Genomic DNA, 14,318 nt, shown 5'->3' on the forward strand with positions numbered 1-14,318 from the left:
TCAGCAATAGTGCCAACTGATAGCATAGGAATAGCTGAATAAATAAATGCGTAGAGAAGATAAATTGAGATGTCCTTTGGAGTATGAGAACATAAAATTGGTGACTTAAACTGGGTTTCTAAATGTGATGCTAAATCATGCAAAATCACATGCTTACTTTCAGCGGAAATTCATTAAATGAGTTACTTTAACTGAAAATTTAAAATACGAAATTGCAGTGCATTTGTACTTCTTTTGAACAGAAGAAGAGTTAGGTTTTCTGATGACAGTGGATTTAAAAGGTTGGAATTCTGCCTTGAGGAATGAGCAACTGGTGATGCTGAGCCCTGAAAGACCTTCAGTGTTAATAGACTTCTCCAATACAGTTAAATTGAACAGCCTGTTTTTTTTTCTGTCAGCTCTTTGCTTCTTAGATTGTCTATCACAATAGACCGTAGTCTAGTGGTATACTGGAGGTCAAATTAGGATTGTGATTATTAGCTTCCAGCTAGAAGCTTTCAGTTCTCCCTCAATGGGTAAGACGAAAAAAAGAAAAACTGATATGTAAGGGGAATGTCCCAAAACTGTGATGTATTCTGCAGCTGGAAGGTGCAGCTCTGGAATCTATCACAGAGCGAGCAGCTCCTTCCTCCCAGAAAAAGTTGTGAATTAGTGAGCTGAAGGGAATGTATCAGTACAATTAATCATTTACTAAACCAGAAGTACTCTTTGAATAAGAACAGGAGAAACATCATCTTTTACCTCATTTGAACAGTCAGCTGTTCGCAAGGTTTTCATCAGCGTCTCACTGTCCAGCGGTTTGGTACCCAGGGAAATGCGGTCAGAGCAGTGACCTTGTTGTGGCAAGGGAGGAAGGGATGGGAGGAAGCAGAGGGGTTTACGGGAAACCGGAGGGAGCCGCGAAGAGGAAGTGCTGCCTAAATGCAGTAAGAAAGAGCAGTGGAGCAGTATAGACAAGAAGGGCGAAGAGAGGGTTTACCACCAAAGTACACATAGTCCCAGTTTTAAGAATCAAAGCATTAGCGGTCATCTGCGCACCTGTGGCAGGCAGATGAAACATGTACCCTGGTGGCAGACACCAGGACTTCCCCCTTTGATCTGGAGAGAAGAGTATATTTACAAGAGAGTCAGAATACGTTTGCTTTTGAACACCAGGGGCCTCTGAATTCCTCCGAGTATGGAAGTGGAAGATTCAGTCTTGTGTTTTGCAGTGTTCCCTGTTTCCAGCCTCTGAGAAGAGCGTATCTTTTCATTCCCCAACTCTGTACGTATGACCCTTTCAGCCTGCCACCGCACGCTCGCTCACTGAACTGCTGCCGACAGATTGCTGGCTGACAAGATGCTCTCTCATCTTGACTAATCGTTACCGTCTGGGCATAGCATCACCCGTCCTCTGTGGCTGCTCAGCAAGGTAGCCTCCGGGCTGTTCTGGTGCCTGTCTGCAAATGGACATGGATAGTTTAAACAGATAGTTTAAAAATTAAACCTTACAGGCGAAGATGTTACCGGCTGGCACAGTGCTGCGTGAAAGGTTTGACTTCATTAGAAGTTACCTTAGCTGTGTTAACAGCTCCTTGCTCAATCAGTTGTGAAAGGGAAGCCAGAGGGAGTATTTTTGACTGCAGGTTGCTCTACTGTAGATTTTATCTTGTTCTGATTGTCTCTAAGACTGTCTGTGAGACACCTCTGCTTCCCAGGTAAGTCGTGGTCTCATGGCAGGGGTGAAAAGGGGGGGGTTTCTTGTGTCATGGATTTATAAATGCAGTGGAACTCTCCCACACGTCCCCGATCTCATCACCTGCATCTTCATTACAAAACTTCTAGCATTGTTCATTGTCTCACTGTCATCCCTCCTGCATCGTTGTTTTTAATTTTGCTTGTGCTCTTGCTGACTTGATTAGCTCTAATTAAAGCGTAGGGAAAGGAAGAGCAACAAGCACGTATCTCCCATTCCTAGAGATGTGAGAATAATGACATAGCCATGTGGTGGTTTTGCTGCCTTTTAAGAGAAATCAAAACGGGCGGTGAGCCCCTGGCCCAGGTTGCCCAGAGCAGTTGTGGCTGCCCCATCCCTGGAGGTGTTCAAGGCCAGGTTGGATGGGGCTTGGAGCAACCTGGGCTGGTGGGAGGTGTCCCTGCCCAGGGCAGGGGGGTAGGAACTCGATGATCTTCAAGGTCCCTTCCAACCTAAACTATTCTGTGATTCTATGACAAGTGGTGCATACCGATTCCCTGGACATATGCAGAGTCACTGCCCCGAGGAGGGTCATTTCTCCTGTCACATTGCTGCTTTAATGCCAGCTGTGTGGCAGGGCTTTGCTGTGGGTGTTGGAGAGTAAAAGGAGAACAGTTCTGTCTCTCCTGAAATGGTTACGGTTTTCTAATCACAAAATAAACCTTTGGGAATCATAAAGGGAAAAGGGATAAAACTAATTTTGCAACCAAAATTCTGCAACTGCTCCATACCGATTGGGAATGATAGTTTTACTAAGCTAAATATGAAAACGAGTTCTGCGTCTCTGTGTTACTGACTTCTCAAGCAGCCGTACATTTTTAGTTTCCAACACGTTGCAAAAGTTCGTGCTGCTGTTGTTTAATAAGTTGGCTGCCGTGCCAGGCCGTGAATCCAGGAGACGTGACAGATGGACAGAATATGCTGCAGAGCCTGAAGAGCTGCGAATCTGCCTCCTCTGCCACACAGCTCTGGGGCAGTTCCCCTGAAAGCCACTGTGACGAACTTCAAATTTCCATGGGCAACAAAGCAATGTATTTTAGAGAGACTGCATAAAATGTGAGCTCCCTTTCAATTAATTATTCGGTAGAAAAAGATGTTTTATATTTATTTAAATCAGACCTTGGATCAGTGCTGTTCCAAATACGCTGCTGTTTCAAATATGTTGCTGTTTATGTCTCGTCGAAGCTTCTTTTGCACTGTTCTCCATCAGCTCCATATGAGCTTCTTCAGGCTTTATGGGCACATACTGATTTAGATCAAAATGCCCTTGAAAAATATTCGATGCTGATTCCTATTTGGTTCTGCCAAATTTAGTACGGCGAGATAGAGTGCAGCTGCAGTTCGGTTTATTTTACCTGCCAAAGCACAAAGTCTGCTCGACAGACTTGTAAGATAGTAGTAAAGCAAAGTGCTATAGAAGCCTATCAGGTGATAATTCTCGTTCCCAGTTTAATTCAAATGAACTTTTAAAAGAGAAAGATCTGCTGTTACCTACTGCAGAACAAACAGTCGCCGCTTAAGCTAGATGCAGTTTTTCTATGTTAAATTGACCGACGTATGAAGAGCAGCTGTATCCATGGCTGGTTTGGCATGTTATAGAAGACAAGTGCAGTGTCATTGGTGAAAGCGTAATGTAAAACAATCTGGTAACACTGAAAGCATAGTTGACACAGTCCCAGTGTTCAAAAAGTATTGCTTTAGGTTCAGCTTAATTTCTGCAGTTTGGCAAGAAAAATTTATAGCCTCACATGAATCAGGCACATTATTAGCACTGCTTCGGTAAACAGTGATACTGGAAAAGAGTTTTCAACAAGCGTGTTTGGGAAGAACTTCTGGAAATGCTTAGTAGACGCTGGTTCTGATCCGATTCCCAGAGGTTTTGGGGTTGTTTTTTTCTATGTTAGTCATTCATGATCTATTAGTCTTTCAGAAGTTTCTCGGGTTTCCTTTAAAGCAGCTTTCAGGATGTTTTAACTCTCCTTAAGCAAATCGCAGAAGCTGAAAGATCCAAATGCCTCATCTTCTACTCTTGGGAGTGATTATTTATCTGGAGCAGTGCATGCAGTGTGTTTGGTTCTTATAAGCCCTGAAGATGACTGTATAGTCTGCAGCTCATCTCAGGGGGGTCTGGAAGAGCAGAGGCGAACGGGACATGGGATTGTGGTGCAGAAACTTCCTTTGTGGCGTGTTTTCTAGGAGGCTGACCGGACCTTTGTGACTCTTGAACTAATTGCTGTTGAAAAATGCAGAAAACAAATGTGTCTTAGCAATAAAAACGTGCAGTAAAACTAAAGAAGCTGTTTGCATATCAAATCTTATCTGCATACCTTGTGTGCAGAGAAGCGCTTCCCTTATAGCTGAAGGAAGGCAACTGTAGCACTCAGACAACTTTCTGCTCTGCTCTTTTGGGTCACCTGTGCTGCTTTGTCCAGGGAAAGATGCTCTCTTCTTCTACCTTGCCAGCTATTTAGGTAGCTCAGTCACAGTAATAAGAATTATGCTTTGATTGCAGGAAGTCTCACAAGAAGTGCCACGGAAGAGTAATTCTGGTTCCGGCTCCTGGAATCCATGAAAAAGAATGTAATTGGAGCTGGATTGCAGATCTAGAATACAAAAGGAGTAAGGTTTTATATACATAGGGTACAGAATTTCCCCTCTGGAACGTGAACGTGAATATTGGGTGTTCACTGCCCTACCTGTGAGAATATGAGTAACTAACAGTGCACGTTATATAGTGGATGCTGTTGCCTCCCTTTAGGTACCAAAAAAAGAGGCTTACAGCCACACACAAACAGTATTTAGAACAAGCATTAAGAAATTTGGAATATGAAGGAAAAAAAGAGTCTAATGCCAGAGTCTAAACCAGACTCCGTAGGAACGTGCTCAGGTTGGGTGGTGGGCGCAGGAGCAGCGCAGCCCGTGTCTCTGGGCCTGGGGCCCCGCGCGCAGGGTGTATCCGCATCGAGCAGAGCGGCTGGGCACGCGTCCCCATGGCAAAGGGTCTGGCACAACCTTCACACGCACGGCACGATTTCTGATGGGGGATTTTAACGTGCACTTCTTCCAGTCTTAGCCCACGTGAGGACAAGGTGTGCACTGTAACGGGCTGGGAGTCACTCACTGCGGCCAGCTCTAGGTTGGAATCAGATAAAAAGCCACGCGGTAGTGAGGAGTTCACAGATGCCGCCTTCCCCTCCGTCTGCCAGAATGAATGAAATATAAGCAGTGTATAAAAATCGGGCAGTAAGATAAAATGAAGGTATATGTTTAGTTTAACGTTAACGATGCTAATGTTAGTCTGTGTATACGTGGGATATTTAATTTGTGTTGTGCTCAGTGCAATAACTTTCATTTCTCATTTTCAAAGCATTCAACCATCGCTAAACGAATCGGCATTTTGGCAGCTTGGAGAACTACCAGCGAACTAAACGAATGTCTTGGAGCAAATTGCAAAGCAAACTTTGCACGGGGCTAAGCCAGCTCCCCAAAACTGGCTTGAAACGATGAAGATAGCGAGCGCTACGCGAAAGATGTTTCATTTGCATTAGGGACAGCTAGTGCAGTTTAGCAAATGCCTGGTCCTACCAGCACTGAACGTGATACAATTAGCATCTTCCCTGCAGCAGCCAACGGGTGCCAGCCGTCGATAGACCCGTTTATTAGCTCAGCAGGGCTTGCCTGTAATCCTGCTTCAATTGCCTTCTTCCCTGACGGGTGTAGCTGCAGTGAGAAAGCCTCTCTGGGAATCTCATTTTTTCTCAACAGGGCTGCTGTTTCTGACTGTAGCTCAGTAGCGCAGCCAGAAACGTTAAGGATCCCCTTTAACAAGAGGTTGGACTATTCATAGGACCTCACAATACCTCTTTGACTGAAATTTTTCTTCGCTGTAAATAAATAATGTAGCCAAGGTAAGAAACGTTCTTTTAAAATGAACATAAGCAAACTAGAGATGATTACGAATAGACCGTTATGTCCACGTTACACCCATTCAGGTGTTGGTTTATGGCTTGTTTTTTTCACGGCCATAAAAAAGGAGCTTGTCATAAAGTCATTTTCCCATGAAGTGACAGCACCTACGAGTTGTTTAACATATCTGCACGGATCAGTGTGGAAGGTGAATAATTGATTATTCCTCTGAGGAAATGTAATTCCCTTTTTTTTCATTCCTTTCTCCTTTTTTAATTCTCTCCGTACTAATGCATATTTATGTATTTTTTTATAAAATCTTTTTCTCAGATTTCAGTTGCGTTTACGAAGTCCTCATTTGTTTCCCATCAGTTGGACCATCAGATAGAATACCTTTGACTTTTAAGAACTAGTCTGGGTTTTAATTTTTTGGTCCCCTAAAGATACAGCTACTGAGCTCTTTCTGAATGAGACTGCGTTTTGAAGCTCGCTCGGATCAGCGGGGCACCTGTGCAACATCTAAATCACCCTGGCACAGAAACAAGTTGGGAAAAGCAACTCTGAAATGAGGCAATTTATCATTTGAAAATGTGGTTTTAATGAACTGGATATCATCATTTCCAGCAATCGGTCTGGATTATACAGTTCTGAAAGAGACAAACAGATGTTGGTACAGATTACTGCGCAGTTGAATCTTTTTTGCGCCAGGTCCGTAATTTTTGCTAGATGGTTTTTCCTTGCAGAAGGAGAGAGATGTTTATTGTTCAATGGGGTGGATCGGTAACCGTTTAATAAAACACAGATTAACAGCTATACAGTTGTACTTTTTGAGTTCCCATGGGCCAGGCCGGGCCAGGTTTGGGATGAAGGCAGCCTTAGGCGCGCGCTCAGTTTGCGCAGTAGATTGGTTCGGCGTTGAGGCTGCTTAGTGCAGGTACGGTGAAACCTCTCAGGTGTGTGTGCTTTGTGGCTCAGGCAGGGACAGAAACTGCTGCATTGACCCGCAATGTACACTATCGTGCTGTTCATCCAGGGGCTGTTTCTGCCGGTGTCACCATTTGGGAGTGTACAGACACCGTGGCAGAATCGCCCATTAGGCATTTGCATGGGAGTTACCAATAATTAAAATACATAAGCTGCACGTGAAGTGGAAAAAGCAAGCTGCTGTTTGCAACGTAACTGGTAGTGTACATCACCTGTTCGCTGCCTCTTGGTAACAGTGCTAATTTAACGTGATCAAAGTCAGTGTTACTGAAGTACAGTACTCTTACTTGTGCTTTTCTCTTTATTTGAAAAATTAGTTACAGGGCTTGTCTTATATTTTCCCCAAATATCTTTCTTCCTAAAGAAAGCCACGGCCGCTTTTTGCTTACAGGCAAATTCAGATAGCAAAGTGGAGGTGTACACATAATGGGAATCGTTTTCTATAAAGGTATGAATTTCAACTCAAGATTCATTCAGAAAAAAAGGCAAATGCAGAAACAATAAAGGCTGAGTACAAAAAACAGAATACATGAAACTTCTTTACTTCCTTCAAGTTCATACTTTTCGTACCAAATGTGTTACTATTTCTAATGTATTTATTTTTACAGTGTTATCCATGCGCTTATTTTACATGATCTGTTTTGGCTGTAAATGTTTGAACTCCAGTAGGTGTTAAAGGTTTATTGCCAAATGTTCTATGTGTATTTTTCATTCCCTCTTTTAGGTAATACAGCCAAGGTATTTATTGAAGTGAAGGATGAAAATGATCATGTGCCTGTCTTCACCAAAAAAATGTACATCGGAGGAGTGTCTGAAGATGCCAAAATGTTTTCTTCTGTGCTTAAAGTTAAGGTAAGAATGAAATTTTATTTTAAACAACGTTCACTTGCAGTAGCAAAATATTTACTGGTTGGTTTGATTTTTCACAGGAGGTTACAAAATGCGTTTCTCCTAAAACTACCTGAGCTCCTCGGACACTGGCAGTAATTTCCATGTTATTTCTTTTTATAATCGAGTATAATGAGCATAGGATGGGTGGTTCTTCTTACGAAATCAGTGTTTGAGTATGAATATGAGTGTGATGGTTTCCATTTGTGAGCGTATGGTGGACATGCATCAGCCCAGTATTCCAGCAGTTACGACGCAAGGTTGATTTTGAGCTTTGAAGAGTTTTGTGGGGTTTATTTCTATTGAATTTATGTGCTTGTTTTTCATTTGAAAATTTGTAGCTATTATTTTAGACACATTAATATTTAGGGATTGTTTTATGCTCAACATTACTTTTGACCTTAAATTCTTCTGACTGCTTCCTTGGCAGCAACATGTTTATGCTTTAAAAAGGAAAAAACAGTTTCTGTTTCAGGCCAGCAAAACAGTTTTGGGTCTGTGCACTGTGATGCAATTTGTGAGTAAAATTGACTATCCATAGGTTTGAGGGTTTTTGAAACAACAACAACAAAAAAGAGAAAGTTTAAGGGAATATAATGTATAGAATGTAATTAGCGTCAGACAGCAAAAATAGCTTAGAGTAGAAGCAATTTGTTTTCTATAATGTGCTTTGTGATGCAGTCTTTTGTGCTAGAGACAGCTTGAGTTGCCGGGACTTCCCAGGTCAGCTTCTTTCCTCTCCTTTATTTTGTTACCTCAGCGGGCCTCCTGCAGCTCTTTGCACCTTAGGTGTTAGTGGAATAGCTTTGAAGCTGCTGATTCGAGCTTATGCACGAAAGGGCACAGAAATACGACCTGCGAAGAGTTTCACTTTGACCTCATGATGCGTTTAGAGCACCAGGAATGAAATAGAGACTATCAGAGCTTATTAAAGTTGTCTGTTGCTTTTTTGTTTCATGGCAGTCCTTCCTAAAGTAAGCCCAGAAATGGCTGAAAAGTGGGACATAGCTAAATATTGGCTATTGGATAGAAGCCTCTGTAAATGAAATTTGTTTACTTTGTGCACTAGTCCAGGGTATTGAGTTTTTTCTTTTTTTTTTTTTTTAATACAGTGCTTGTCATAGGCAATTTTTTGTCCCCAGAGTATCCATATTGGTCTTTTCTAGAAACGCATACAGCCATCCAAGTGAACAGCAGGGAATTTACTGATGAGAACTTGGAAAGGGAACATTAGAGTGTCTAAATCTGCCCTGTGCCAGTTCTCCCCGGCTTCCTCCGCAGGCAGATTGTATTTGAGGCAGGGACAGACCTGCTGAATGGGGCTGATCAGGAATTCCGCGTCACACACTGCCCTGGGATGGTGCTGAGGCTGAGCTTTGGCTTGCTAGTGTCCAACTGCGACAACACGAAGGAGCCTTAATGGTGCTTTGCCCCAGGTGTGTCCCTGGCATAGCAAAGGACAGCGCGGGATGTTGCTGGATGGGAGGACCTGTGCCCAACCTGCAGGGTGATTCGGGGAACCAGATCAGATAAGATCAGTTGGCCGATCAAAGTCAGCGCAGCATCTCTCATAGCGTTATTAGGAGAACATTGAGTGGTTGAAAGAAGTAGCAATGCTGAGTGAAAGGGAAGGCGGAGGGAGGAATTATGATGAGAGGAGATTAAAGAGATGCATTGGTAACTGGAGAGAGCGATTAGCCCGGAATGCTTGTGAAAAGGGCATGTTTATTTACTACTACTTTATCGACTGTGAAGACTCAGTTCAGCCTTTGTAAACGAAGTCAACAAAGTCATCGAGCGTGTGCAATGTCTGTGTTTACTTTGAAGATTTACTTGCATGCGAATAAAGATGTTACAAAGTAAGTAATAAAGCAGCGTTGTGTGTTGGAAGCAATAGGTTCAACAATTGGATTGCAAAATTTCCTTTTATAAATTTGTTTTCCTGCATCTTCTATATTGAAGCTTTAAGGTACAGCAGATTCCTGCTCTATAGAAAATAAATAGTGACATACAACCAGATGTGTGCTTGCTTCAATGAGGAGGAAATTCTAGACGCGCAAATTAAAGATGTTGTGCTAGTGTTGCTGTTAGGGCGACCTGGGACCATAATGGAGCAGGGTTTTGAAGGTAGGGGTAATATTTTCGTTGCTGTCTCTTTTTCCAGACATTTTGCCAGTTATTGCTTCTGGCTATGAACCTTAAACTGAAGCCGTGGCATACTCAAAAATAGGAAACAGAAAATGGTGTCAGATCCATGAACTTTAGAAGTGCTGAAGATACAGAACTGCACAAAGATATTGGAGTAGATAAAGAATAGTGAATAGGAAAGTTACATAGTTAAAGGAAAGGAGTGTTACGTGTGTGAAAGGAAATGAAACATAGGACACAAACCTAAAATTACATTTTGAGCTGATCATACAACATTTGAACAGACTGTGAAATCCTACCTGATTTTCAAAGAGGCATTCGTGATTTCTTAGGCACAGGTATTAATGTGCGTCAGTCGAGGGGATAAGAAGTGTGTGAAAAAGAGCAGGCACGCACGTAAGGGATATTTGGGGGTTAAGAGGGGAATCTGCTTTTACCCTTGAGAAATGTTTGGCTCAAGAAAGGTGATCAGAGGGCAGAAAAGGACGGCACAAAAGAGATTACAATTAAATGTGTCTAACCTCCTTCTGTTAAAACGTATGCCAGAATCCTCCCTGACTTTACCGACAGACACGATGGAAGAAGGTATAAGACAGGAGTTGTTACTAGTGGTTGGCATCAACCGTAACTGTGTGCTTAGTTAAAGTAAAATTAGAAAGAGGTAAGAAGTGCTTGTTGCAGAAAATCAGGCTGTAATTTATTGTTCTAGCACTAAGCGTTTTCAGCAGTTGGTGCTAGTTAGCTTATTTCCTGTCCTTTAGAAAAAAAAGTAATTGCTCTGGTAGTTAAATACGATACCCATTCCAGTTAGTGTTAAGAAGAATTAATCAAATTAATGTCTTTTCTTGAAGAGTTGAGGTGAGTAGAATTAAATGAGGAGTTTTCCAAGTTGAAATTATTAAGAACATTAATAAAGTACACGCATAGCTTGCACTGTAGAAATTATTCAGATTTTTATTGTAATAAAAATTATTAGAATTTATATTTTATTATTATTCTTCAAATATTTATTCTAATAAACCCCCCTCCTTAGTAGGAGTTTTACATGCATTTGCTTTCATTTTCTGCATTCGTTAATGGTTGCTAAATTTTTTCATGATACCTGGGTAATTTTGAAAAGAAACTGATAGTCTCAGCATATTCTCACTCTTCCTGTCGCTGACAACAACTTTGATGACTCTTGAACATGGTATTGGCTATCAGAAAAAAATTTATGACTGAAAGATTTAAAACTGTGTATTATAGATGGTTGAAGTCATTGTTATTGGGTCTCATAGTGAACCAACATTTTCTAATTATGAAGAGTGTCATGTTATTTGTCACAGCAATTCCATACAGTCACCATTGCAGAAAGATATGTGATACTTCCTGCGCTCTAGGACCCAAACTTGCCATTTTTTCCGCCTCTACTTCAAGGAGATACCAGCAATAAATAGGTACTACATGTGTGGAGGTGACATTAACTTTTAAATTGGTTTCTTATGTACATTCCGTTATCCTGAGGGAAGGAGAAAGTGCGTATTTTAAATTAAAGTGTAAGATTGTTGTTAGAGAAAAAAGAAATGGACTGAATTGAGCCAGCGTTCTCCTTGTATTAAACAAAATTAGGCATTCTAGAGGTACAGCAGGGACTTTGTTGATTAACTCCTAGCTTCTTTGGCTTTGTTTCTCTTGATTTTTATCTGTAAGTGACAGATTTTGCTTGAAAACCTGAAAGTCAAAGGCTGCTATTCATAGTGGATGATTTGGATAGTCACGTCAGTCGTTTGAAAATTCCAGTCCACCTTTTCTTTGTCAGTCACTGTGTGTGTGTTTAATACCAACTCCTACTCATCGCTCTCCAAGGCCCGTATTTTTATATCCCTTCATGTGAGTATCTGTGCTCCTAATGACCGATGTCAGTTCCTGCACCCGCGCACAGGGCCAGCGTGTGTCAGAACGTTGTTTTGTACCAGGGCGTTCCCTGTGCTCTCAATACGTAGAGGCGGTCGTCAAGGTTTGGTTCTGCAAGTGAGGTGAGATGCTTAAGAAATTGCACAGGGGAAGAGATAAACTGAAGTCTGTAAAACAGCAGGGAGGATCAGAAGAGAAGTGAGGACAACCAGATTCAGCGAAGAGAAAATAAGAAAGAAAAAAAACCAGAGGTGAGATGGTCAGAGGTGAGATGGGATCCATCTTCTGCTTTTATATCATAAAAATGCAACTCAGGTTAACGGTGATGTACTTCTCATTATTCTTTCGTCAATTGTGTAACTGTTACGTACCATAAAGATGGTATAAATCACGGAAAGGGATATTTACGTCACGAATGAAGATAATTCACATTGTGAGCACCTACGTTTCTTTTGTCATGTGAAAGTGATAAAATATGGCAAAGTTCTCCTTTTTTGAGGTGACCTGCTCGCCCGAGTGTTGGACGCATTAAGGGCAGGCAACCATTTGGCACTCTATTTGGTTGCCTTCATATAGCAGCAAAAAGTTTTGTATAACACAACTCTTAGAGCATAATTTACTGGTTAACCATATTTTAGCAGACTTTCAGAGAAAATAAATCACACTCGTTAATTACATTTTTATATTTTAAGCACAATCATGTGTTTAATCTGCCTCAGTGGGTACAATAAAAATTCCCCAGCAAGGGGCTGCTGAGGATGCTGCTTCTGGAAGCCCTGATTTTGGAAACACCGGCACTGGGTCCATTAGCAGGAAATGACTTTTTCTGGAGCGGCAGAAGGAGATATTGTTGGTTGAAAATAAGGCTCAAGTTTATTGCAAGAAGCTGGTCATTGCTAGTTTATTTATATTGAAAGTAAAGGAGGGGTTAAGTACATCATACCTGAGGTGACAACTCAGCATCTGGGTACCTACTTCAGCCTTTTACGGCTGAATATCAGGTTCTGGAATTTCGTCTTAAGCCCAAGTGCCAGGTGGTGGTTTGGTTTCTGTTACCATTTATCCATGCATCCATTTTTGAGGAAAATATGAGGACAGAAAATCAAGACTTGACTTGAAACTTTTCGTTTCTCCGAAAAGCTCAAGGTCAAAGCTATTTGTGGTTTTAGCAGAGGGTCTGAATGGACACCACACAGTTCTTTGACATGTTCCGCTATCTTCAGTTTCTACTGCCTGAAGGTTGCAACATGTTCCTGAGCTGAGCAGAGGCCGGGAGGGAGATCATACGGCATTGTTGCGCTGCCCGAGAGGTGGGTCTGCCAAAGCTCTGGGACACCTTTACATGTGGTCAGGTCTTTATGGACCCCGTGGAGCTGCTTTAGCCCAGCTCCTGTTGTCTGCCGAGAGGTTGGAGCAGGCCCGTTTGCTTCGTCCAGTCACCGTTGGTGGAATAACGATGGGAGATCAGTAGATGGGTGGGTTAATTGCAGTAATCGTAATGGCGGATATTTAGATATTGCTATGGCTCCTGCACTTAGATGTGATTTACAGGGTATGCCTGCTTTTATTTGCCATTGCTGTAATTAAATTAGTTAAGCATAATAATCACAGTGGCAGGCACTTGCCAGCAGTTTTCATTTAGTGGCAGTTTAAGCTAATATAATTTTTGCTTTTCATCTAATAGGAAATAGAAAAGATGAGCTGAGAGACGTTCCCTGGGAAGTACTAAATTATAGGTGTTTACCAGTGCAGATACTAAAGAAGTTCAAAAATTATTTTATAATCTGGGGTGGAATTCACTGTGTCTTTATTTTAGAGATTATATGGGTTACATTAAGCAAGAGGCAAACAATATCTTAAGTTTTTAAAAACGTATTTAGTTTTGCAGTGATTCAAAAAGAAAAACAGCCTGAACTGGTGGGGCAGCGTTGACGTTAATACCAAGAGGCGCTTATATCGCAGGGTGGGATTAGCCATGTTTGTGCCCAGATCCTCTCCGCTGTGGGATCCCTACCACACCAGGATCCGCGGTGGCCTCTTGCAGCGGCTGCCCAGGGCGAGGGCTGTGTCGAGGTGCCGGCAGGCCCCTTCCCAGCTGCGCTCCTGCACTTTCCCGCGGGAGACCAGGGGTGTGCGGGGCAGTTTCTGCTGTGGCTCTGCCCTGGGAGTCGTCATCCCGCTGACGCTCCCTTAAGGTGGAGGTAGCTCTCCGCTTCTGTCTCATTTTGGCATTTAGTAAGTTATTCTCAACTAGCGCTCTTTGCACAACATTTTTGGCACATAAGAATGGCTCGGTTTTGATGAGTAATTTCTATAAAAATAAGACGATAAGCTTTATGGTCCTATGCAAAAACTACAGCTTTCAAAATAAGAAAAAAAAAACCAAAACCAACCAAATCCAACCTACCACGATTAGTTCCTCTTTAAACAGTACTTAATGATTTGCTGTAGTTATTAATTTTTAATATAGCAGTTTATGTAAATTGGGTTTGGATAAATTTGTCACAAATATACTGCTGAACATTTGTATGTTTAACTTTGGCTGCTTAAATCATTCTGTACTCTGTGGCTTGACCAAAATTTCACCCTCCCAGTTCTTCTCCCCTTGAAAAATATTCTGTAAAGCACCCCAGTCTTGGCACTAATTATGCCGTACAGCCGAGTGAGGCACTGGCAGTAAGGAATAAACTAACTGCCATGGGCCAAACACACAAAAAATGCAGGAGGAGAAGAAAACTAGTACTGAGTACAGAATCTTACACAC

The 14,318-nt window shown here is 41.9% G+C and overlaps 1 protein-coding gene across 4 annotated transcripts in view; it reads left to right on the forward strand.

Annotated features, from left to right (window-relative positions):
• The window catches only part of PCDH15 (protocadherin related 15), a gene marked incomplete at both ends in the record, with an annotated part of 369,409 nt that overhangs the window by 292,325 nt on the left and 62,766 nt on the right, over positions 1–14,318 (forward strand). For all 4 annotated transcript variants that reach the window (XM_082486051.1, XM_082486048.1, XM_082486050.1 and 1 more), the window contains one exon: positions 7,350–7,477. In XM_082486051.1, the coding sequence (XP_082342177.1) occupies positions 7,350–7,477 (128 nt within the window). The remainder of the gene's footprint in view (positions 1–7,349; positions 7,478–14,318) is intronic.

This window comes from Vanellus vanellus (genome assembly GCF_965231255.1).
Source record: "Vanellus vanellus genome assembly, chromosome: 7".
Classification (NCBI taxonomy): Eukaryota; Metazoa; Chordata; class Aves; order Charadriiformes; family Charadriidae; genus Vanellus; species Vanellus vanellus.